We start from the raw sequence: 26,074 nt of genomic DNA, 5'->3' as shown, positions 1-26,074 counted from the left end.
ATCATTTTGTTTATTTGTTCAGCTGCCTGAGCTTGAAATTTCAGGGGCACACACATCACGTTTAAATGCTATTAAAGTGCCTTAGGAACTAGATACGTTATGATGTTCTTCCTGTGGCAGCAGCACAGAAGGGAAGGGAGGAGGGCAGTCATTTACCTTCATGTATGCTTAGGGCAGGCTTGACAGTGTAACTGTTGCCTGACCTCTTAGTCTACATATATATTACTCTACAGTTCTTTGCTTCCACACAAATGCATATCAGGTGTGGCCGGCTCAGGTAAGAGTGGTGGGGCAGGGTAGGGGGGTGAGTCACCATATGAGGAGATAGGGAAAATAAAATAAATAAAGAAAGAAAAACACGTACCTTGTGCTTGGCGATGTGGCAAGCGCAAGGTAAGGGGTTTTATTTATTTTATTTTCCCTATCCCATTGTATGCCGACTTATCTCTTGCCCCGCCTCACCGCTCTTACCTGTACCGGCCGCACCTGATGCTTATCCATTCCTATGTTATTTACTGGTAATGCTTCTCATTGCCATACGACATTCCGTTCCATCCAGACATATTGGTATTGCTAATGCTTGACCAACTTTGTAGGAAGGGAAATTACTCCAGCAGATCTCGTTGAGGGCACCCATATGCCTCACATTGCGGCTGGTGAACATCCCTATCAGGCCACAATAGAGGTATTTCAGAGGCACAAGAACATTTGTCATTTTGCCTTAACCATTTTTCCTCCATCGAGTAATCTGTATGTTTTTTTTGTTTTTGTGTTCACTATATGTCACCCACCGACCTGGCCTTATGGTTGACTTTGTTCTCCTATGAATTTGAGATACTTTTACTCATTGATTTTGACTCTTTTATATAGTTTTTGTTAGTGTAATTGTGGTATTGTTGCTGTCCTGCGGTACACCCTTAGATGGGAGCAAAGTTATCTCATTAGACATGGAAATCTTTTAATGAGAAATTGTGTAAGTGCATATCAATGGATCCGGGGAAACAGCATTACCTTTGTCGATGAAGCTGAACGACCCTGACTGCGTTGCCTATGCAGAACTGCATGCCGGATGTGGTGTTTTTTCACTGTCTTTGTGCCTTTGTTACTGCCAGAACTTTCTTGTTTGTAGTGTAAATACATGAGGTAACGCTTTTTGTCCTAGCAGGCTCTGTTTACACAGTGCGCGTAGCCTCACGTCTTCACCTTGACGGAATCCTGCTTTCGTTGTCCCGCCTCCTCGAACGCACCACTGCTCTTTGCTCACACACTCCCTGGCTGAATGTTACTGAACACCGTAACCCTTCCTAACAGCCCTGCCTTTATTTTAAAAGAACAGCAGTGGCAATATTATAGTATTTGGAAAAGTAATTGGAATTAACTAAGTGGAGCACACATGTTTAAGGACATATGTTCCCCTGCCCAGAGATCCCACCTGCCCCTGTGTTGAGAGGGCAGGCTGAAAATGTAACAATAAATTTGGGAACCCATTCATTTGGGGTCAAGTTCTCGCAGCAGAGAGTGGATGGAGTCAAAAGTGGGGGATTCCCAGGGAGCAGAGTCTGACAGTCAACTTGCCCCAATGAAATTGGAAACAAGGACAAATGTGATAGTAATCTATTCTGGCTTACTTAATTGGCCACAAACTGGCAGCAGAATTAGGGTTTTCATGGGATAATACCAGCAAGATAACTCTAGTAGTTATTGCACGGGCTGGAGAGACCTCTGTACGGTCTAGCGCTAGGTTTGACTCTTCATAAAATAGCACTGAGAGTTAATATTCCTACTGTAAAGCACAACGTTTAACACATGGGTCACAAATTTGTATTTTATATAAATTGCTTAGTTGGTAACATTTGCTGCAGAGATGCTACAAAATTCTTATAATACATCTCAGTGAGTTATGAGCTGCCATCAAGGACTTGGACACACACTGCAAGGAAAAGTTAGGAGCCTTACTATTTTTGTTTCAATATTTTGGCAATTCTGAGCTTCGTTAAAGGGTTCTTTGGTAGTCATAAAGGTTTGTTAGGAAGTTATAAATAAATGGTTATATGTGTAATCACTTATATAAACTGATATATCGGACCATTCTCCAGTACATGCATCTCTCTTAGATACAGCAGTTGGAAATCTCAAATACCTGCCTCCGAATCTTAGTTTAACTCTTAAGCATTTTTGAAGGACCAAATTGAGTGCCTTCTTCAATGTTTTTAGCGTCACAATATTAGATCACACCTAGTTGCCAGCCAGATTGAAGCTCAAATAAAAGAAGTGTTGGTGGCCTTTTAAGTGAGGCATTTGTTTTGGGCTCTGTTGGAAGTGGAAATGCGAGACGTCCCTGCCCTCCTACAGGTTGCTACTCCAAACGCAAAGCAGACTGTGTGGTAATGTTGCTGAATATTAGGCCTGGGCGAAATTTAAATTACATCCGTGTATTCCATGTAATTTCATGAATTTAGTGTTTCACTTCTTACAAGAAATTTAATAAATTATGCCAATCCACCACATCAGATAATTAGCGGCCGGTTTCAACAAAGCTTTACAGAGAGCGCTTGGGAGCAACTTTAACAGCCAGAATATAGTTGATGTTGTTCGCAGCACGTTTGCTTCTCAGCACAGAACATGACAAGACTTGTAGGCTCATATGTATAAACTACACATCCCAGCATACCTAGTGCTTCGGCTTGAAGCACAAGAACAGACTGACAATCATCTTTGAGAACTGAGACCGATTGACAGGTAAGGATTTTAGTATCACATCATGAAGGCATTGTTCTTGAAGAATCAGCAATTTAATTTGTGCACCAAGTTGATGTCCCCCTTTCTTCCATTGCATTAAGTCTCAGAAAAATTCCAGGTGTTGTAGCTATGTGCAGCAGAGGACGTAGGGACTGGCTTTGGTGTCATTACTCAAGTTAGCAGTGCGTGTATATTTTTATTCCAAAGGTATGCTGGCATTCTGCTACTTCTCGTTTCTGATTTTTTTGCTCCAAGAATTGGCCTATCAGGTCTAGGTTTTGTTTTTAGATTGTTGTTACCTTTGAAAAAAGAAAAATCATTAGCAAAGCCAATAGGTCTTAACTCTTAAAGTCTCAAATATTGGCTCTGATGTTGTTTGTTGCCAGTTGCATGCATTGGTACGCACACATGGCTCGCAATCTGGAAATGGATTTCTATAAAAGAAATCCCATCCCAAGATTGTCGCTGAGGCACACGCATGTATTGTGATGCATTCACTTGTGGTTCATGACACGTGCACATGCGTTGTGACTCATGGAAGGTATTTTCAGTATATTGTTGCAACGAGCCAGAGGGCCATGTTGAAACTGAAAATGAAATAAAGAAGACAAAGAGAACCTCATGCAAAGTGTATAAAAGAAAGCAAACGCCTAATGGAGGGCAGAGTGGCCTGCAGGAGGGGGTTTGACAGGGTATAATAAAAAAGAAGCCACACAAAGTGAGCTTGCCAGCATTTTGCAGATACCGGGCCCTCCTAAAATATACAAATACATTTAAAATATTTTTTTAAGTGACACTTGGAGTAGGATGGGGAATGTGGTCAGGAGGATTGGGGGAATAAAGACAATGCATAGGGAAGAAGAGACATAAAAATGGAAAAAAGGAAAAGGAGGCAAGAGCTAGGAAACATATGTGTACCCACCTAAGAGTGAGAAAGCCATCAAATCAACAGCAAACTGAGATGGACAACAAAGCCATCCAGTCATGAATAAGAGGCTTACCTAAATCCCACTCAGTATTTGTTGTGCATTGAAAAAACATAAGTCTACCATACTGAATAATTACCAGTGCAAAACTACAGAGAGTGTTTGCACTTGGTTGGCAGTGCCAGATAAAATGTGCATGCTGGTTGGTGGTACAAGTGTATAGCTGCGAAGTATCACTTGTACGGTGAGGCTTGTGGGCTTTCAGCGAATGGCACTTTGCTTGCTTCGAGTGCCAGAATTGAAGACGATATTGCCTAAATAACTGACAGTAGTTGACAGCATCACATACACAATGGCACCATTTGAGGACACTTGCAGCCACACAAAAACTTAGTGAATGTTTTCTATAATTTTACACACTGTCTTTTTTAGATACCTCGTGAGAGAAGAAACTAATTATATGCTATGTTAACTGTATTTGTATAGCGGATTCCTGTTACTTCTGTGGTCCCAAACGACTTTCATAATCCAGGTACCTTTATGGTTCTGGGATTCTCATTGACCGTAGTCAAAGTAATCTGTTGATACTGTATGGATTGAGCTGTGTTTCCTACTGGTAAAAGGCGATTCATTCTGACGGAGGTGTCATACTCATACTGGATGGAGGCTAGCAAGGTTAGAGCAAACAATTTGTATTAATGGACTATTGGATGTTGGTGATGGCCCTTTATGGAGCATCATGTATGTGGATGCCAGTGGGTGATTTGTAAAAAAATAAGTGCCGGGATCTCGTTAGTAGGCAGTTTATACCAGCCCATTTCGCCTGTTAGCACCGCCTACAACAGAACCAACTGCTAACCCCAAAGCAAGGAGAGGATGTGGTGTAATGGCCTGAGCTGTGGAACCAGGTTTAAGTTTCGGCATGGGTCAACATCCTGTTATTCTGGGTAAATCGCTCAATATCCCCGTAAATTAATATGTCCTTAACTGGTGCTCATGAAAAGTGCCGGTGCTGAGCAACGGAAACCACCACCTCAAATGAAGCACTGGTGGATGCCCATGCTGAAGAACATTGCAGTTGGTTTTTGTTCTGCTGGTGTGTCCGTTGATCGACTTCAGGTGGTGGTGTTTCAAGGCATCTTTACTCTTTATGCGGCTTGGATGCCATTTTGTTTCGATGTGGTTATGTGAATTGATGCACCGTTTAGGCATCAAAAGCACGGGCAACTAGGTGGTAAATAGTAAGGGTTCAGAATTAAATTGACCTACACCTCTTTGGCTTCAGAGACTCCCCTATGGCTACAGGGGGCATTTCAGGGACTGGCTAGAGGGGACCCCTCATGACAAATAACTATACTTGATAAACAATAGTTTTGATAGAAGCAATGTGAAAGACAGTGACCAAAAGATATAACTTTGATAACATTACACACTTTTAAAAATGCATTTTCGGTGGTCTGATAGCCAATCAAACTCTTTTATGAAACTAACATTTGAAGCAAATCAACAACAGAAACATAAATACCTCCCTAATAAACGCCTGTGCTTTTGCAAACGGCTCTCCTCGTGTTTAGTCCAACCATGAGGCCTATCGTTGTCAGTCTGTCAGTTAGGCAAATGTCGGCCCAGGCACCTGTTTGCATGACATCACCAGCGGCCTGGAACACACTTGCACCACAGACCTCAAACAAAGTAGCTCTTCTTGCATTGTTTGCACTCAAAGAACGGATGTCAAGCCAACTGATGTCATTGTGTGCCTTTGTGTGGTTGCTATAGTAACCAGACAGGTGGAGAGCCCGGGGTTGATGTCAGCGTGAAGGAAGGTATACAAGCAGAGCACCGCTGGCCCCGCCCCGCGCCTTCCATTGAGGTTTCCGGAACTGCAACAAAACGCAAAGCTGAAGTTCAGTCAGTGTGAAAACTGTGTAAAGTGAGCCTTTAACCTTATGAAACAGTCAGCAGAACAATGATGGTGTATGTTGTTGGCTGGCGGGTTTTGGCATTGGCCGTCATGGCCTGCCGCTGGAGCTGGCCAGTGGAGATTGGCAAGGGTTGAAGCGAGAAGGACTATTCACCAGTTTTTAGGGTGCACTGAGCATCCATTCACCCCAAGTCAGACATCACTGTCTGTTTTACAGGGATTGTTGTAGCTCGAGCTTGGGGGTGGGGGGGGGGCGTTCAAGAGGTGGGTATTAAGCAGAGGCGTAACTATCAAGAGTGTAGCTGGTGCAGTGACACTGGGGCTCAATGGTATGAGGGGTCCACCTCACTCCAATTAGTGTTTTTTTTATTCTATCAAACCAGGGGATGGCGGTTTATATTCCTCACTTGCATTAGGGCCCTTGGCGTCGTTGCTACGCCACTGGTTTTACGTATTTTCCTGCCCCCGAGGTGGTCCAGGGAGGACCATGAGTAGGTTGGAGTGGTAGTGAGTGGCATAACACACCGGCAGGTGTGCGCGGGGACACACCGGCAGGTGTAACCAGGCGCTTTAAAAATTCAGAATTATTTTAATTTAACTGTGCTCTGGATGTGTGCCTCTCGGTCCTTGATCAGATGAATGGTATGATTTTGGGATGCTGCTTGGCCCCAGCACAGCTGAGCCAAGAGAATTGCCCTTTAGAAATATGTGTAATGGTCTAAGTGCCAAGTTACAGTTTAACATTTCAACCGGCCTTGACCAATTGAAACGACTCACAGATGTAGGTTTTATTATTGTCATTATAAAACCACGAAGCATATTTTCAATCTCCATCAAAACCAGATTTGGGGCTCTGCACAGGGTGGGATTTTGTTGAGCTGTGCCTTGAAGCAATTTATGCAAAGTTTGGAAGTGCTGCCAACTCGTGTTTAGTCTAACATGCAGAACGTTTCTTTGTGTTCGCCATGACTCCCGAGTTTCTGTCACCACACTTATGAAGTGCTTTAATGCATGCTAATGTTACATGTGACACTCGCTAAAATGTTGGTTTTTGAATCTTTTTTAAATTTATGGCTTTCATAAAATAAAGACTTCTCCAGCACTTTACAACAAAGTTCCGTCAACCAAAGCACATGCTTGACACACAATGCCATTCTCAACTTCAACACAGAGGTCAGAATGCACAGTTGTAATTTAGCACCAGAAAGAGCAAAAATAAATGTTGCAACAATCGGCTAGTTTAACAATTGCGTTTTGCACTGATCAGTTGGTTAAAAAGTTTATACAAAATTGCACAGTACTAGTACAATGTATGTAATCTTGTACTGTTAGTACAAATTTGATAATCCTGTGGAAGAGGTGTGGCGCCGCGGCCAGGGCGACTGACGCTTGAATCTGGGGACCACGGTTCGATCCCCGGCTCCGGCGGCAGGTCAGCCCAGCACCATGTGACTCTGGGCAATAGCTCGCTTAATCTTCCCGACGGCCCCCCAGCGCCTAGAGACCCTTACGGGTGATTGTGGACTTTACTTTACTTTACTTTACTCTATGGCCATTAAATTGGATTTATTTTCACCAAGCTCTATCTTAGACAACTTGAGAAGCAGGTTGCCATTTTGTTGGGGACACTGGGACTTGGTTACAAAATGTACTGAGTGTTGGTGTATTTTGACTCGGGATTGTGTTTCCCAGTTTCAGTTTATAGATATATATTACTGTTCATCTCCCAGGCATGTACATTAGAGTTTGTTTTTTCAGTCTATACATGAACCCTCTGGGCTGACAAAGGTGTCCATATATTCAGGTTTTTTTGGACTCTGCTATGTGTTTTTACCAAATACTGTTTCAGAGGTGGCAAGTTTTGCTGTCTAACTCATCCAGACCAGTTTCTTATTTATATGTTGGTGTTTGTAGCCCTGAAGTGAAAACGTGATAAACAGGTTTAACCTGGAACAACCAGGACTGGATGAGCTGCTCACAAATGCAACTGGTAACCCCGAGGCACTTCTGGGGCAGTAATGAAAAGCTCAGGATGGCCTGTGCTTATGGACTGGGCATGCTGTACTCACACTCCTTGCTTGACACATTTGGTGTTGAAAATACAGAAACTGCGAAATTAGGCAGAGAGTAGAAACAGGAGCTCAACCGCACCACTGAAGAGCTTCAGAGTATACTGGGAGTCCCACTCAAGGAGTAAGCAGGATTTTCCAATTTCCAATTTATTTATTCATTTTGTTTTGGAACTCCTACGGAGGTCCACAAAAACACATCAACAATTTAAAAAGACATACATTGCATACAGTACAAAATTCCTTCCTTATCCATTACTATAGCATTATATCAAACATAGTGAAAAATGTGCAAATAATGCTATAATACGTAGAAACAATCACATGACCGACCGATAAAAATTCTTATATACATACTAAGAAATGTGCAAATGATGCTATGAATACATGAAACAATTAAATAGCCAACCAATTGGTATTAAATCGGAACCAGAGTACTACTGTTAAACCAAATTCTAATAAATAGGCAAAAATGTTCTAAAGAATTGGTATATCTTAAAACAAACCATTTCATTCGGGGGGGGGCAAGACCAGAGAACGTGCGTCCTGAGCAGAGTGAATATTAAATCTGATAAATACTGGTTTTAAAAACACTCGCCTGAGTAAGCAGGAGTTTGTAGCCAGAATGAGCTTCCAAAGTGTGCAGGCATTGGTACAGGGTTTACTGGGTGCCTACAGGCCTCTGTTGGTACTAAGGAAATCGCACTGCTGTCCATTTGGGATTCTTCTTGGTGTTCCCCAGTGTGAGTGCATTTTGTATTTCGACACTAATATACTGCAAAGGTACGTGAAGCGCCTCACATGTAGGCACTACATCAACTTTTATTATCTAGAATATTTTAGAGTAATCTCATACCATCCTCTAGCAACCAGCGGTCACCCATTTGTTTGTGCATTGAGTAGCTGCTGCAAGTACTACATTTGTTCTAATCACTATTATTATTTTATTTTGTTATTGCTCTTTGACATCAATGTCACACCGTTAATGTGATCGCCTCCTCTCCATATAAGGAGTTGCTATTGTTCTACAGAACCCCTTAGAACACTGCCCAGAACATTGTCCTCTACACCTCACCTAAAAACCATGGACAATATTAATGATTAAGGGTCTCTTTCTGTTCTCCTCCAAAAGAAATGCCAAGTTGGATGAAGCCATAAATCACCATTCCCCATGGGAAACATCCATTACAACACAGACATTACATCGCACTGCTTTTAAAACACAGCTGTTACAATGCAACTGCTTTACATCGCATGCCAGTACAGCGCATGCTATTACAACATGTAAAGCATGTCACTACAACACATGCCATTACAACGCATACCATTACAACGCATGCCATTACAACGCATTATAAGGTAAGTAATAGATTTTTTTTCATTTTAGGGTAGGGATGGGTGTTCTGGTAGATGAGAATAGTGATTTTTACCCCTACACTATCCTTACTGTTGCACTCCCTGGAGTGGAATAGTAATTGTTACCCCTACACTATCCAACACTTACCCTACTGTTGCACTCACTGGAGTGGGAACAGAATTTTTTACCCATACACTATCCAACACTTACGCTACTGTTGCACTAAAAGTATTATGCGTTGTAATGGTATGCGTTGTAATGGAATGCGTTATAATGGTAGTTTTAAAAAATGCATTGTAATGGCATGCGTTGTAAAATCATGCGATGTAATTGTAGTTGCGATTTAAAATCTGCATTGGAAAAGCATGCTTTGTAATTGTTTGCGTTGTAACATCGTGTATTCTTCCCCATCATTGCCACCAATAGCTCGGTTTCAATGAAGTACATGCAATGTGTCATTCAGTGGATAGAAAGTGGAGTTGTCACCCCCGTTCGCCCTCAGGGTTCGTCACCTGTGTGACAGAGAGTCTGCCTGGCTTGTAATTCTAGTCGTGGTTTGTCATTTTTTTCTCTTGGGTGAGGCTGCTCTGACTCACATCAGCAGGTCAGCGCACCCCACCCATGTAAACACTTGTTGACGTTGCCAGTGTCTGCTTGGAAGACGCCCTGAAAGACCAGCTCAATTTCATTCACTGCTTTCACTTTCCATCTCCAATTCTATGCCTATTTTATTATTGCTTCTTGGTCTTTTACTGCATGTGTGCCAGATGATTTTCTTATGAGGGTGAACTATTCCCATGTGTATTGAAGCAGAGATTTGAACCAGTCATTGGATTTACAAGAGGTTATTGATCAGGGGCGTCATCAGGTTTTGCTCTCTAGCCACAGCTGTTTCCCATCACACCCCTAGGGTGAGTCCCTGAGTCACAGCAAGTGCAGGAGCGTGATGTATCCTGTCAGAGAACGGGTGCAGGAGACGCTTGCGACATTTGCCCGCTTCTGTCCAAAACAAGAACACGAGGGAGTGTCGCTTCCACTAAAATGATGGTGTCTTTGAATGAGGCTGAAAGTGTGGCTTTAAAAAAGAGGTCATGAGAGGGAGCCTTTGGAGGGGAGGCTCTGGAGTAACTCAAGGACATTGCTGTCATAAAGGTTGGTACATTTGTGAGTCATCTTCTGGCGGCAGTGGTGTTAGAATTCATGACAGGTACCAAGGGCAAGGCAGAGACTGTGAGAGCAACAGTGTAAAATCAAAGATGGAGTTGGATACTAGAATATTTAGTGGTCAGACTCCATGTCAGTGTGAACTGATATATGTGCTGTTGCAACCTATGCATCTATTCCCTGTTGTAACCTCCATAGTTAGAATTTACAGAAATAACTGTAAAGTTGCATTTTCTTGGCCACGCCCAAGAGGACTGGGTTCTTGCGAGTCAGATAAAATATTCTTCATAGATGTTTTCCTTGTTTCTTTTACTTGAAATGTTTCTCCTTATAGAGCTACTGTTTGGGTGACACCTAAAACACCAGGCATACTTGATGCCACACGTACCATGAATTGACATCATGTCCTGATATGAAGTTCGTAGTCGATGTTCGACAGCTGTATGCTACGCATGTGATACTATCCAAGATACATCTGTTGCTCTGAAATGAGAGTGATCTCAATCTTTCTCCCTGTGAGCTCCTTGTGGGGTGATTTGGTGGTAGCACTGAAATAGCACAGGGGTCAAAGTTCTTTCCTCCATTCTCAGAATGGTTTATGAAGTTGTAGAATGTGCTGGTATAGGTTAGATTAGGTGCACCTAAAAGGTTGCCCTGAAAAGTAACTAAAATGTGATTGCCCATTGTTGTGGAGAATAAGTTGATGTAATAAGTGAACCCATTCTCACCTTAGGGATTAGATGCCCCATAATTGTTATTTAACTGACCGACAATTAGCACTGCCACAGACACCAGCAAACATTATGCATGTTATCCTCGTCTCTGATGGATAATGGCTCTTTTCTGAGGACATGTCCTAGTAGCACAGCATGCCAGAGTGAAATACTACTCACCAGGGAGAGCGCAAAGGAAAAGGAGAAAGGTATGTACTGCTCTCTCAAACTGGGAGAACCAGGGAACAAAAGAGAAAGTGCAGGAGTAGTGATGAACCACTTGCCATGGTGGAGGAAACAAGCTGAACTTCAACACATCAAAGCATAGCTGTTCTTAAACTCCCCTGATACTAACAAGTGTTAGCACTCTCTTGCTGTCCTTATCTCGTTGGCTCTAATAGAAAACTGCCCTTTCATTCTCGGTTGTGTATTCAAGTCAGCCAAACCAAGATTGACAGAAATTCCATCAAATCAAACATAGAACACCTTATAACCCTAGTTCATTTCAGCCTTTTAATGATCAGCAAGAATCACGAACGTTAAGTCAATCCGAGCTGTATTCAACTACAGCTACAGATGACACTGTACCCCTAACTCACAGACCCATAACCCACACCAGACACACTTTCTGGTGTTGCAGTGTCGTATGCTGAATCCTCATGCTTTACGGGCAATGTCCTTTGACATTATGATTTCACCCCTGACCCATAAGGCGTAAATTTAACACGACACTCAAACCTGACAGGTATCTTACTAATAACTCTATACAACAACATGTGTGCCCAATCATCCACTACCAACTAACTTGCTCTGATGTGGAGCCTGCCTGCTGGACCTGTGAGTGCCTGAAATCTGAAAAGTAATGAGCCCAGAAGAGCCTGCAGGCTGCTGGGAAGAATTGCCATTTCCTGCCTAGCTAGAGGACTGAACGAATGTGTAGACAAGTCAAAATCGTGGGATCACACCACTGGGACTGTGTGAGTGAATTAACTTTACTGGAAGCATTGCTGAGGACATGCAAGGGATTTGTATGTTAGTACAGTTATCAGTCCTAGAGTACCACATCTGTTTGTCCCTCAGCTGAAAGTCACCATTTTGGCAGAACTTCCCATCCTGTGGTACCTCCCGGAGACAGATGGTAAGAACTTTTCCCCATTTGTAGAAATATTGTTTCCACAAATGATATCCAGTGTGATCTACTAAGCAACAGACCACAGTTGTGGAGCAATGTTTAAGGCTTTGACCTGAACAAATGCAACATTCGACATACAGCCAAAAGGACAACTGACCAACACATGCCTTCAACAACCAGTAGTGAATATTTTGCTAACAATAAGCCACTGGAAAGCATAGAGAGGTAATCTCTAGATTTCTTTTTTATTTAGCAAGGAATTCTGCTCAGTTTTTCTGACCTTGTGGAAGCCTCATTGAAAACAATCTTCAGCTTTGTCCTGCGGGATTAATTTCTCCTCCTCAACATGTTGTAAATCTGAAGGTAAAGTCCTGGACCAACCAACTCCAAAACAAACCATGTACATTTGTGGGTTAGCACCAATCAGTCCCTGTGTCTCATTGAAGTTCCACAGGGGAATTTTGTAAATTTTTCAGGATTTGTACATTTTAACATTTTTCATTTAATGTTTTTTTTTCCATTGTTCATTATGGGAACATGTCTATTTATCCAATACCGCATTAAACTTAAAGGCAGGTTTCTTCATCTTTTCTCAATTCATTTGTTTGTTTGATGCTTTCACTTCTTTATTTATTTAATGCATTGCTTTTTGCATTGTTGTTTCACCACTCAGCCTACCCATAGCTCTCTGAAGGTGAGCTTGGTGCTTAGGCTAGGCAACTGAACAAGAGCCACCGATATTGTTGTGGATAACTGGTTACCTTGCAAGTTCTCTTAATAAGCTGGTGTATGAGCTTATTCACAGCTCAGGAGGACAGTCACCACTCTTCCGTAGACCCTCTGAGATGGAATCAGTACAATTGCACTGTTGCAACAAGCTCATGTTTTAACTGAAAATAGACTTTGTGATACTTTCACTGTGCTTCCACGCAAACTAACATACATACCACTGGCGAACTTACGTTGTGGTGTATTCTAGAAAGGGAATACATATTCCTTCTCAGTTTGTATGATATTCTAGCAGCAAATTCTACAATGTGGATCAGAAGGGAAGCAGTTCTGGGATCTCATTACATAAAAATAGAGTTTGCGTAAGTATACATTGTTTGTATTCTACCATGAAGTGACACCAAGACGGAGAGGGATTAGCAAAAGCGCCACCACACCACCACTCTACCTCCCGGGAAAGTAAGCTGAGCACCTTGTTCACCTACTTGCCTGCATTTTCTGCTTCATTGTTCCACAACAGTGTCAAACAGAAATATCTCTGATGGCAAAAAGGTGAGAAAGGGTAACTGTCAGGGGTCCTGTAAACATTGATAAAAGAGCGGGTGGAGACCTCAGCAACAGCCCTTTTTGCCGCCAAGTCTCACAAATACGTCATTGCCCCCATGCACTACACTATCATTTGAACCAGTGAAATGCTTACCTGTATGTAGTTTGCAATTTCCTTCTCCGTGGAAGTACAGCCATAGCACGTTGGAACATCAAGGTGAGATTGTAAGTGCCAGAGCCTTACTTACAAGGAAAGTCCATGCCTGCCCAGCAACATTTACAGGCAGAACTGCCACGGGCAGTGAGTTCCTGTCACTGAGAATTCATTTGACATGGCTCAGATATCCATACTGAAGCAGTAGCTACAACCACGTTGGAGAATTACTGCTGCTTTATGTATTGATGGGCCTTGTCAATTTAGCTATCTCTTACGCATTCTTTGTTGTCGCCTTTTTGCCACCCAAGATATTGCACTAGGTTAATGAGTAAGGTAGATGGCAATCAATGTCCTTGGCCCTTTCTCTCTAAATCTACGGCTTATAAAGAGCATGGCTGTCCTGTATATTATGATTGTGTTAAGATGGGGTGATTTGATGGCTTTAGTAAGGGGAGGTACAAGGATTTTGCTCCCGATTTTATATAGTTTGCCAGGGAACCCATCTTCCCAAGGCGACTTGCAGGATGGGATCCCTGAGAGGACACCCACCATCTCATCCTCTGCGAATGTTCCCTCAAGGACCACCTGACCTTCAAGGGTCAGGACTGGGAGTTATAAGGAGGCAAGAAAGTGCTTAATCCGGTTGTTACTGGTGCCTAATTCCGGCAAGTAAAGAGCCACATAATAAGCCCCAAAGTGGTCCACAATATCCATGTGTTGCACCAAGAGGAGACCAGTGGGGTCCCAGATCACTGGGATGGCGGGCTGGGATTCTCACTGCTGTAGCTGAGCAGCCAGTAGCCTCCGGGCCTTTTTTTCATGCTCAAACTGATGCCTTTGAAATGTGACCAGTGCCTTTTCCGCTGCCGTCATGAAGAATTAATTTAATCTCAATCTAGTACAGTCCACAGGGCATGAGTAGGGGTCTCTAGGGCTTAAAACTCAGAGTAGGTCTTGTGCTTCACTAATGCTGAGTCCAGTATTATTTTCCCCCTTAGCCTAGCCTTATACACCGCCCATATAACTGTGTTGGAGCCCACAGAGTTCTTGTTATCTAGAAAATAAGTATAGTGACGGCTGTGGAGCTGTGCTTTATCGTCTGGTGTTTTGTAGGCAAAAGCCTTACATTCTCCATCGAAACAGGGGTAGATGAGTGACACCCAAAGTCTAGGTCAATGCAGACCGAGCAGTTGCCGGCGATGCCTTCATCTACATCGCGTCCTGATAATGCAAGATAGACGTAAGAACTGGTAACTCGGGGTTTGCAGACAAAGAGGACAATTCGGACAACAAGCCTCTTTAATGTCCAGCGAGCAAAGGAATGCCTGGAAAGATCAATAAAGATTATTCTCCCTGATACCACCAGAGAACTGGTAGAAAAGCTACAGCAATCTTGCCCCACAACAGAAGATGACTAAAGATGTCCTACCTCAACTCAATCCAGCCCTGATGAAGACCTATGTATAAAGAAAGTGTGTTGGTCCCACGTCCACAAGGTCGAAACACGTCGGCTTACTTAGCGGATCAGAGCTAACCAAGATATAAAAAGACGCAGCTTCATTTCGTCAGTAGATTCAGGAGTAGTCTGACTCACACCACAAAGCTGCGAAGTAGTCTCTGTCCCTAAGAGGACCCTATAAATAGATAATGCAGAGAACCCAGTGGGACTCGGTTCCAGCACCCTAGATAAAAGTAGGACACAACGAGATCTAGGAAACCACACACTGCTGGTATTTTTTTATATATGAGTGTTAAATGTATTCCAGTGTATCAATTAAATTAAACACTATATGATATATAGGAATACCTGAATATACTTATGTCTATTGATGTTCAATAAGTAAAAATATGTCCAGTGAGTAATGTAATGTATATATGTGTTTTTTTTATAAATGTTATGTCTATTGTGAAACATTGAGGACATTTTGTTATGTATAAGGTGAAGGGATACTTAAAAGATAACAAGTTTTTGAAGAAAAAGACAAAAACAAGAATACAAGCACAGAGTCAATAAAAGGGATTTTTGTGGCAGAAAATGTATTGTGATTTATGGTGTCAGAGGTGTAGCCCTTGTTGATATACTTCCTCCGCAATGTCACAGCTTGTCATGTGTGGGAGTGGGCTCCTCTGGGGTAGAAAATAATCAATCTGGGACTAAGTCCCATGGAGGCAAGAGAGGACGGTATAATCCTTCTCCTATGGATTGAGAAAGCGTCAAATGCCACAGGGAGTGTGATCGGCAAGGAGATCATGAAACAGTGCCCTGTCACACCTATTTGGATGTCTGTTCACCCTGTCCTGTCCAGAGTAGGGTGAGGCACCACATTCCAGTCACTCCGCAGAAGGACAGGTATCATTCCAAACTGCTGCAGGAGATGTGAGAGACAAGCCAGGAAGTGAGTCTGGTCAGTCACAGGGCATATACTCAACCCACCATGATAGAGCATTTTAGAAAAACCCATCCACCTTCCATGCCCATCACTTCTGGAAGACCTGGCATGCCAGCGTTCGCCTCAGCATTATTGCCACTGCACACTTTTTGGAGCTGCCCGGTGCAGCACAGGTCCCCCCCGCATCATTAACAGCCCTACTACTCCTGATGACTTTACCCACCAAGTCTCATCCTTGTTTTGCCAGTTCCGCATGGGAGAGGTGTGGTTTTTGTAATGAAGCAATGTCCGTTTGATGTGTAAGTAGTGTAAAACTTTCTTGCGCTTAACATTATGTGTCATACCATTGATGTTGAGGAATATTAAGTTCAGCAATGTAGACATTCCTGGAGGTAGGGAAGGGTGGAACAGGAGAAAATAGGAAGGAATTGACCCCCAATGACATGCACCGCTGGAGCCTATAAGACACGGATATAGGGGTGGGCTAGGGAGGGGAAGGTGCAGGAACAGGAATTCTGAAGGTGGAACCAGCGACAGAGCTCAAGCTTGTACCTGTCCCATGCTTGGTCAAGCCATAGCCTGTCCCACCTGCCAGAGAAGAGGGTAAGGGAAAGCCCCCAAAGCTGGTGACAACAGAGGAAGGAGAAAACCATGTGGGGGGACACAAATAATCGACAGTAGAAGGTGGATTGCACAAGCTGCAATCTGGGTGGGTGAGGAGGCATTCCGTGGGATAAAGAAAGAAAGAGGTTCGGGAGCAGGTTTAGAACTGAAAAGTTATTTCCTGCAGTCTCAGAACCGAGACACAGGATAGGAAAGGGGGGACAGGAGAATCAAATGAGACGCCCCATTGGATGTGGCTTATTCCATTGTGTGGGACAAATCAGTGGAAGGGGAGTGGATAGGTTTTGAGTATATCTACTCTTTTGAGCAGGGCACCCGGTTCAAACTGTATGAAATGCAAAAACATTCAATTCCGAGGTAACATTGACCAATGGGCATCACATCAATTTGGTAGGAAGGGTACAATCAGTGCTCTGTACTCTCACTTTCAATCCTGGGCGAGTGTTTCAGGGTGTCCCTTATGGCCAGGGTATCAGATTCAAACATCACACAACTTCAAAACTTGTACATGCAAGAAGAGCCATGGGCAGCATAGCAGATAATGAAAAAGCATATAATCAACCCTCTGTGTTTTCTTTATCTGATCCAGTCAGATGTTTCAGTGAGGTCATGTCCATTCAAGAGTCCTCCAGCTTGTCTAGGAAGGCCTCCAGTTCACCAAGGTCCACGAATTCTAGGGTCCACCCCTAAAAAATCACCTTCATTCTTGCCAGGTCGAGTAGACCATATTTGAGATCTTTGTATTTCGGCCAGGGACGGAGCACTATGAACCTCCTGAACTGGACATTAGTTGCCACAGAGTAATCAGCAGCAAACGAAATGATGTTACTGCCAATGAGGAGAGATTCCGATGCCAGCCTGGCTGCCTGGAGAATTGCTCAGTTGTGTTAGTGGCACAACTCACAGGCGATGATTGGGCGAGGGGTATTAGTGTCAGAGACACAGACAAATTGTTGCCGGTGCGCCCATTTGAATTCAAGAGTCTGGGAGGCACAAGTGGTGGAGCCCTGGGAGCATGGAGTAGGTGATCATGTCCGATTGTTCTGCACCCTACAGGACTCTGTAGATCTTGAAATTATCCCTTTGCGCCCTGTCCTCCAGGTCAGTCACTGTCCGGTGGAGAACGTCAATATCAAGACCCCAGTCCTGGAGAAGGTTGTACTTAGCTTTAATGGCATCCATGTGGTTTCCAACCTCGTCCAGTCATGTACGAATCATTGCCATGGTATGCTTGATCGATCTTACCTCTGTAGAGAGGTAGGACATTTTTGTATCTTGCACCGTAACAGTAGACCCAATGGACGAAATATCCTTAGGGAGCACCTCCATGTCCGGACCTGCAGGCGTAGGAGTCACCGGTGATGGCTGGGGTCATACGTGGTTGCCGCCGCGGCCCGTGGAGGGAGTTCCATGGCGGGCCGGGGGAGGGGCAGGGTGGGGGGTGCTAAACACCGGAATATGGATAATGTGAGGTAAGTAAACAATTTAATAAATAAAACGAATTTCGTAGCGCGCCCTACATCTCAAAATGCGATACAGGGCATGCAACGAAATTCATTTTATTTATTAAATTGTTTACTTACCTCACATTATCCATATTCCGGTGTTTAGCGCCCCCCACCCTGCCCCGCCCCACCCTGCCCCGCCTTTCTACCCCACGGACCTCCCTCCACGGGCCGCGGCTGCGTGGTTGAGAGCGTCTCAGGTTGAGAAAAGCAGTTGAGCAGGCAGTCAGTCGTTGATTCAACATGCGGGCGAGAAGATGTGGGAACCGGGCCCATGGATTCAGGGACTCAGGTGCATGGAAGGCTGAACAGGGGATGGTGGGATGTGCTGCAGGCACCAGTGGCGATCTGCAATACCAGCTCCTCAGTCCAGGCGTCGGTCAATAGTCACTCCCCATAGCACCATGGCCAGATGTCATTCAAGTGGCACGCCTACTAGCCTGTGTGTCCTCCATGGGCCCCAGAGGATTAGGAGTCCGGTCAACCTCTCTCAATGCACAGAATTTGGGGCCCAACTGGATGGGAATTTGGAAGCTGCCTGGGCCCTGATGCGCTTTCAGCCGAGAATGAATGGTGCGAGTCGAAATAGGGTGTAGGGAAGAGTTCCTCTTAACCGAGGATCCAGGGCCAAGTCCAGGCAGAAAGTAGGGTGGAGAGGTCTACTGTCTTACTCCACTGCAGCAGAAAGGCAATGATGTAGCTAGGGAGGGCGTGCAGCTTTAACCGCTGTGATGGGGTCAGTTCCTGAGCCCACTCCTCCACCCCTGTTGTCGAAGCAAAAGGGGCCAGCAGGGAAAAAGGTGGGGCAGAGCCAGGAGGATGTCACCTCAATCAGTAGTATCTGTAGAAGATCACATCCACAATAGGGCCAAGGCAAAGCAGGCTAGACCTCGGACCCCGAGTGTCCTCAGGGTCCGCAAAGGTGTCAGTTCAAACGGCTACTGGGGTCGCTCTCATGGGGGGTTTAGCAGGTGTCCAAGAGGCTGCATGTTGTGATCCCAGGCAGAGATTGCAGCAAAAGCTCTGTGAAAAGATCGCGCCTCGAGAGGTGGCAGCCAGCTAGGTGCTCAGGAAAGGCGGGTGCTGCCACAATGTCCCTAGGCCTGAGTCCCCCGTCTGCTCATCTCCTCTCCTCTCAGCTCCGGAGTCAAGTCTGCCCAGTCACGTTCATTCCAGAGATCTCTGCTGTGAATCGGGGCCAGGCAACAATGGCCATAGCCTGGACGGATGAGATGGCTGGTGAGGCACAGAGCCGAGTCAGGAGCAGCCATCTTGGTATGCTCCAACCTCCAACTCCCTCATTCACTTTACTAATTTTGGCCATAGTAATTATTGTTTTTCTCTGTTTTCTTAGTTTACTGAGTTTTAAAAAAATTCAGCTGTTTTAGTAACATTGCTCACGCATGAGGCATTTCATTTTTAGAATGTTTTTTTTCCAATTTAGTTATTGAGACTGAGTGATCATACTACTAATCAGAGCATGCTGTGGGCAGCAACTGACTGAGCTATGGTCCAGTTTTCTGATATTATTGTCTAAGCCAATAATATTAAAATCTGTGGAGATACTGCATGGTTTGTGTCTAATTCACCTCATACTACAATTTGTGCTGCTCTAGCCGTAGTCAAGGCCCAGACGCCCCTTTAATGCGTACCTATTAGTACGAGACTGGCACACATTTATATTCTATGAATTTGGCACAAAAGAGTGCCTCTCTCACTGTCTACATCAAATTTCACCTATTAAAAAAAAATCACTGTTCTGATTCTCACTATGAAAATTATTGCTTTTGATAGATAATTTTTTTGCATATTGACAATGGTTTATAAAATTATGTTTGAATGTAACAGCTTTACTTATTCCATTGCAGGTGGACTCAGCACTTTTAAACAGAACCATGAAAACCTCTGTGATAACTCCCTCCAACTTCAGGAGTGCCCAGACGGAGGGGGAGCGTTGATGGTGCCATCCATACTACCTCAGTCCATCCCATCCACCCCTGACATCGAAAATGCAGAGCTCACTTCCATATTGCCCTTTCTGTTTCTCGGGAATGAACATGATGCTCAGGACTTGGAGACAATGCAGAGGATGAACATTGAGTACATAGTCAATGTTACCACCCACCTTCCTCTGTATCATTACGAAAAAGGTATCTTCAACTATAAGCGGTTGCCCGCAACTGACAGCAACAAGCAGAATCTCAGGCAGTACTTCGAAGAGGCCTTTGAATTCATTGGTAAGAATCACACAATGGTTTGAGAATATAGTGTTTTTTAATCAGGTTGAAATGGATTATTATATTTCAGCTATTTGAAGAAACCCGAATTAGGATGATCATTTATGCATGCCTCTTGAAAGATTAGAATATTAAAAGTTTATTTGGTTAGTTGTAAACCAGATTTGAATCAAGCATTCAATAAATGCATCTTCGAAGTTCCCAGGGCTCAGAATGCTGGCAGGGAGCCAAGTATAAGGCTTCTCTAAATGGATGTTATTTAAACAGTTTCAGTGGTGCTACAAAATTAACCAATGTAGAAATTAATTAGTGAAGGGCAGATGTATACATTCAAATATTTTAGTCTTCCCAATCTAAATGATCAGAATCGATCATCACTTAATACGGCCATAAACAATTAATGGTCTTTATAATATAATGATCAGAACAGGAAGTTGGCAACAATAAAAAATATCTGTCATCACTGAGGGGCGGAGCTACTGCCTTCTGTGAGGGGAACATGTTGAATGGAACCAGCCTTCACGGTCTAGGCCAAACGACTAGTACCTTTGTCACATTCCTGATTCATACTTCCCCCAGTGATAGCTTCAGTGGAGCAGTGCCATAGAAGAAGAGAGGTCTTCCCCCTTGTTTAGGTCCTGTTTACAAAGCACTATGGTCATATGGGTGCTGCATTTTGTCATGTTCTAGTTTAGTCCAGAACTAGTTTCCACTCAGAGTAGAAAAAAAGGACTGGGTGTGCTGAATCGAGTGGAAGAAATCTCCATCCAGGTTTGAAAAGTCATGCATCTGCTCAATGCAGCCGCGGTCAGAACAGGTAAAAGCAGTGGGGCCGGGTGGGAGGGATTTCAACATATGAGTATGCTGGTCTAGCGTAAGGCTTTTCGATGTTTATTGCAAAAATGTGGACTCCAACTCAGTAGCATGTTCCTTCTCCCCCATTACTGGGTTTGGGCAAAGAGAGGAAGAAAAATGTTAAATTCCTTGCACTCAAATAGATCATGCCCTATCATGCAATTGAGAATGAGTACATTCATTGATGAGAAGGTGAACTGGAAATAATTAAAGTAAACAGATATGTTCTTTGGCATTCAGTAGATGTTTTTTACTGCCCAAATCACTGGTGATTTATTATTAAGAATAATGTGAGCTTGAGTTAAAACCCCAAACTATTCAATCATGCTCTGCTGATTACAATTAGGTCTCAGGAACTGGTACTTAGCCCACTGAGCTCTCTTTCTGGGATGTGAACCTGCAGCATGTAGGTATACACAGTCCCTTGCAGCAAGCACCTTCACGGAAATGGATCAAAAACAGTCTCATCAAAAGCAAAATGTAAATTTAGATAATCCTCTTTTAGATCACTTTGGACACTTCATCCTGCATATATATTTGCCAAGTAGCCACTGGAAGTGAAAGTGAGCACTCTCGAAAGCAAAACCACAATATATATTTTGAATATACAACTCCGTTTTATGCCAAATAGGATTCTAGTTCACTACATCCAGATAAATATGTGTACATTTAGGGATTGTGTAGGTCAGAATGCAGATGTAGGTTTAATGGTTGCTTCAGACACCTTGGCATAAGGAAGCGTCTGTGTGTGGAAGCACGCACTGCTGCAAGTTGTGTTGTAAGTGGGCGTGCATGTCTGAAAAAAATAATCTTTATAATACTATAGCCTAAACAATAGGGATTGCCAATGCTCATTTCTACTTTCCTTCAGGATTTGATTAGTGGAGTAGCATACAGTGGAGCGGCGTACAGATGAATAGCATACCGCGGAGTGACGTACAGTTGAATAGCATAGAGTGGAGTGGCATAGAGTGGAGTGGACATAGTGGAGTGTCTTCTCTCATAGATTCTGGGTTTTAAAAATGAAGAAATTCAATTGGATGAGTGAGCATTTTCTTTCTCTGCTTAATGAGGGTTTGCATACCTAAGCTTGGCTTAATTTCTCCAAGATATTTTACTGCCTGTCATCAACCAAAAGTATGTGTTGCAGCAGCCTTTACTGCATGCTAGCCACTGGTTCCTTGAACCCGGAAATCAGTTCCCATTCTTGTTACTTTGTGGGTTTCTTTCAAAACCCGGAATTAAAAAGTAAAAGTGTGACTTTGCATGGCCAGAAACCATGCACAGGGAGCACTGTTGACATAGGGGCTCTTGCAGGCCCCAGCATGCAGAGCCTGAGGAGCAGCTATGTAGGTAAAGGGAAGGCTAGTACAGGTCCCTGTGCATTTGGTTTGGTGGGATGAGGTTAGGAAAGGTGTTCGACCCCGCGATTTCTGGCTGGCTGGGATGCATCAAAGCCAGACAGAATCCACCGTCCTAGATAGGATGAGTATGATACACTTGTCTGATAACCTATGCGCACCCTTGGGTAGCTTGCCACAGACCAGTCAGGCTTATTATCAGGGCCAAAGTGTAAAGTATTGGCTCAACACCACCCTCACAACATACTGAGTACATTGCAAAAAGAATCCACACCGTGCGTATAAAACACTGGTGTTTGTAAATACACGCACATTGAAGTTAAAATTACATACACCTTGGATATATGCTTTACAGTTATATGAAATTGTTGAATTCTCCCATTAGCAGCGAAATGGCATGAACAGATATGTATTTGTCATAGGTATTCACTTGCCCTGTTATCCCCTCAGCCTCTTGAGCAACAAAATCCCATGCACAGACTTCTCTGAGGGGTTCACAATCTAAACGATCCCTCCCACATCAAAAGCAACAGAAACATACATGCAGGCTATTCAGAGGTATTCCACTTTCCCGCTAACACGTTAGCATGAAACACAACATTTCCAATATCGCATACTCCGTACAGTTGTAATGGTCAAGAAATCACTGGTGTCCTGTGTTCCAGCACCTCAGCCACTCAAACTACAGCAGCCAACAATACACGATGTACCCAAATGGCGACACTTTGATTAGATTGTCGAAACCACCTATATCGGAAGGAAACAGTTACTTGGTTTCGTCCCTCCAGATTTGGCTTTCAGGCACCCAGTGGCACCTTCACGAGTGTGGGATCACTTTCCCCCCATAGGTAAAAGACTGTGCCATCAGGAGCTGGCGCACTTCCAAATTGGAGAAATGTTTCCCCTCAGGCGGAGGTGTGAGCTGCAGTTGCTCCAAGCCGCCAGCTATGGGTGCACACAAGGCACAAGGTAACCCCTCGGTCCAGTCACGAAATTTTCAACAACAGAGTACCTTGTGGCATGGGTCTGGGGAGAGGGAGGCGGCGACTTTGGATGGAGACCACAATGTCAGAGCCGCAATGTTAGACATTGTTATACTCCTGATTTGGAGGTCGGAGACAGTCTAGGCTTCCTGCTCAGGTCCCGCGGACTCAGCAAACATCCCGCAACACCCTTTGGACACCCAACGCTACGGAGTGCCAGCCAGCACAGATACCCAGTTGCAAGCACGGGTCCCTCGGACTCTGCAAACTTCCCCAGTACTCCTTGAACTCCTCACGTTCCGGCACCCCAGGTGGGCCACTGATCTTTACAAGCATATTCCTATGCACAGCGTGATTACGGCCTACATCAGGACAGTCCTTGTCCCAACTGACGATCACTTCCAACAATTTCCGCCGCATCCTGCGTGGTCCTTATGATCTTGTGGAAATGGGGCGATCCTTCCTGTCCCTGGGATCTTGTGGACAGGAGGGCAGCCAACTGGCCTTTGGAGAGTGCTTAGGGACCAGGGCCATGACAGTTGGCAATTAGCTGTAGGCCAGCAACATCCAAGCAAAATCTACCAAGTGATAGTCCCCTTTCTGGAGCACAACAACCTCCAGGCCATCACAAGTGTGCAGGTAATCCAGTTGCTTTCCCTCCTGCCCTATGGTTCCTCTTGTCAATGTCCCTGTGCTGAACCAGCTTAGTATGGTTCAAATCCCAAAAGCATTACTCACTCCTGAAGGCGGAGCCCAAGTAGTTATACCCACAATCACCTTTGAAGATGAGATCAGTTCAAAAGTCCACCTTTGAAATGCACAGGCCCTCTCTAAATGTTGTCCTGTCTGCCATCCTACCCTGGGAGGATTGATCAATGTCTTTAGTCAGACCCTCCAGGATTTCGCGGTTTGCCGCGAAATCGGCACTTTTGTTAAAATGCCGCGATTTTTACAAAAGTGCCCGCGAAATCGGCACTTTTGTAAAAATGCCGCAATTTTTACAAAAGTGCCTGCGAAATCAACAAATCCCTATTAACTCTTCTCCCCTCAATCAGGTCACCTGCTGTCCTTACACTTCTGTACTGATTAGTGTTGCCATCTGGCTAGAATTTTACCAAGAGGGGCGGTGTTATCTGAAGCGCTGTAATAGTGGGAAAAGTGAGCAATAAGCCAAAGCGTGCTTTTTCAATTTAAAACATTTATTTAAAATAGCGCAAACAAAAATAAATTACAGTAAAACTATTTAATAGCTGTACAAACTATGCCTAAATAAAAAAAGAATAGTAATTTCACACATCTTCATACAAATGATTAGCAATTTTTCTGAGAAATACAGCTACCAGTAGAACATATACTGTTCTGCATCTACTCAACTTAAATGGCATTTACCATTGTTAACAGCTAATGAATAATCATCACAATATAAAACATGTCATTTAATTGTAGTCAATATTGTTAAAGCACATAATCATGAAATAAAAATAAATAAATAACACCATACAAGTCACACCCATTAACAATCAGCCATTGACCCAAAGCTCTAAACATCTGTTTGGTTGGTTTCACTTTACTCGTGCACAGGTCTGGGGACATGGGCACTGTCAAAAGCAAGGAATTATACTTTCACAGCGGTCAACAACTAACAGTTATATCTGCAAACTTTACATAATTGATCAAGAAAATAATTAACTGTACCAAGTCATTTTTGATCAAGAAAATAATTAACTGTACCAAGTCATTTTGACTTAGCTTAATTTAATGTCACGTGTCGAAAGGGAAATATCTAATTTTCTTCATTTGTAGTGAGACTAATCATCATCTACCTGACATTAGGATGAGCAAGTGTGACAGTTTTATGTTGCAACATGTGCATTTAACCATTTATTGGCCTGAGAATGTGTGGGCCAACGAGGATCTACATTTCAGAAATCTCTACTGTGCAGACAGGAACCAAGAACATTCCACTTCTTATGTTCAGGTGAAGGAATCCACCCACCAGGGAGCAGCTCCCTTCTCCATTTTGTTTATGAGCCATATGTGACTGCGTTATCCATCAGGGCCTTAAGATGCATTTTTCTGGGCTGCGCAACCGCAGATGGATCTTCATGCTTATTTTTTGCCTATACCACCTACTGGCTTAGCCAATGGCTTTTGGCTAATTTGTACAGCATCGCTGATGTTGTGTGGCATGTCCAAAGACAAAAAGAACAAGCATTGGCATAGCCAATAGGTCTCGCCTTTGGGACCTTATAAGTATTTAGTTATGCAGCACATATCCTTACCGCAACAGCAATAACCGTTGCATAGCTAAACACTTACAAGGTCCCAAAGGGGAGACCTATTGGCTATGCCAATGCTTGTTTTTTATTCTTGTGAAGAAAAAGACTCCTCGTTTTCTGCATGGATTCATTTGTGAGACACTATTCAATGGGAGTGAAAATGCGTCCAAAATAGGGCGCCACACAGCAATAGTTGTGTATACACTGCTTTTTTCTTTCACGTCCCGGATCACTGTGAAATAATGTCCATGCTATGGCAAGTGAAATGAACGGGAGGACGGCACAATCCACTGGCAAGTGCAGTAAAAAAGCCCGCTTTGTGGAAGTACCGTCGGCCACATTGGCTATTTGTAATGTTAAAGCAAAAGAACCTGTGCACTGTCTTTA

The 26,074-nt window shown here is 43.7% G+C and overlaps 1 protein-coding gene across 2 annotated transcripts in view; it reads left to right on the top strand.

Moving 5' to 3' along the window:
• The window catches only part of DUSP10 (dual specificity phosphatase 10), a 91,158-nt gene that overhangs the window by 46,336 nt on the left and 18,748 nt on the right, over positions 1 to 26,074 (top strand). For both annotated transcript variants that reach the window (XM_078649818.1, XM_078649819.1), the window contains exon 3: positions 19,841 to 20,209. In XM_078649818.1, coding sequence (XP_078505944.1) covers positions 19,841 to 20,209 — 369 coding nt within the window. The remainder of the gene's footprint in view (positions 1 to 19,840; positions 20,210 to 26,074) is intronic.

This window comes from Lissotriton helveticus, chromosome 6 (genome assembly GCF_964261635.1).
Source record: "Lissotriton helveticus chromosome 6, aLisHel1.1, whole genome shotgun sequence".
Lineage (NCBI taxonomy): Eukaryota > Metazoa > Chordata > Amphibia > Caudata > Salamandridae > Lissotriton > Lissotriton helveticus.
Note: the sequence above shows the minus strand (reverse complement) of the source record. Positions and strands in the feature narration are given on the sequence as shown.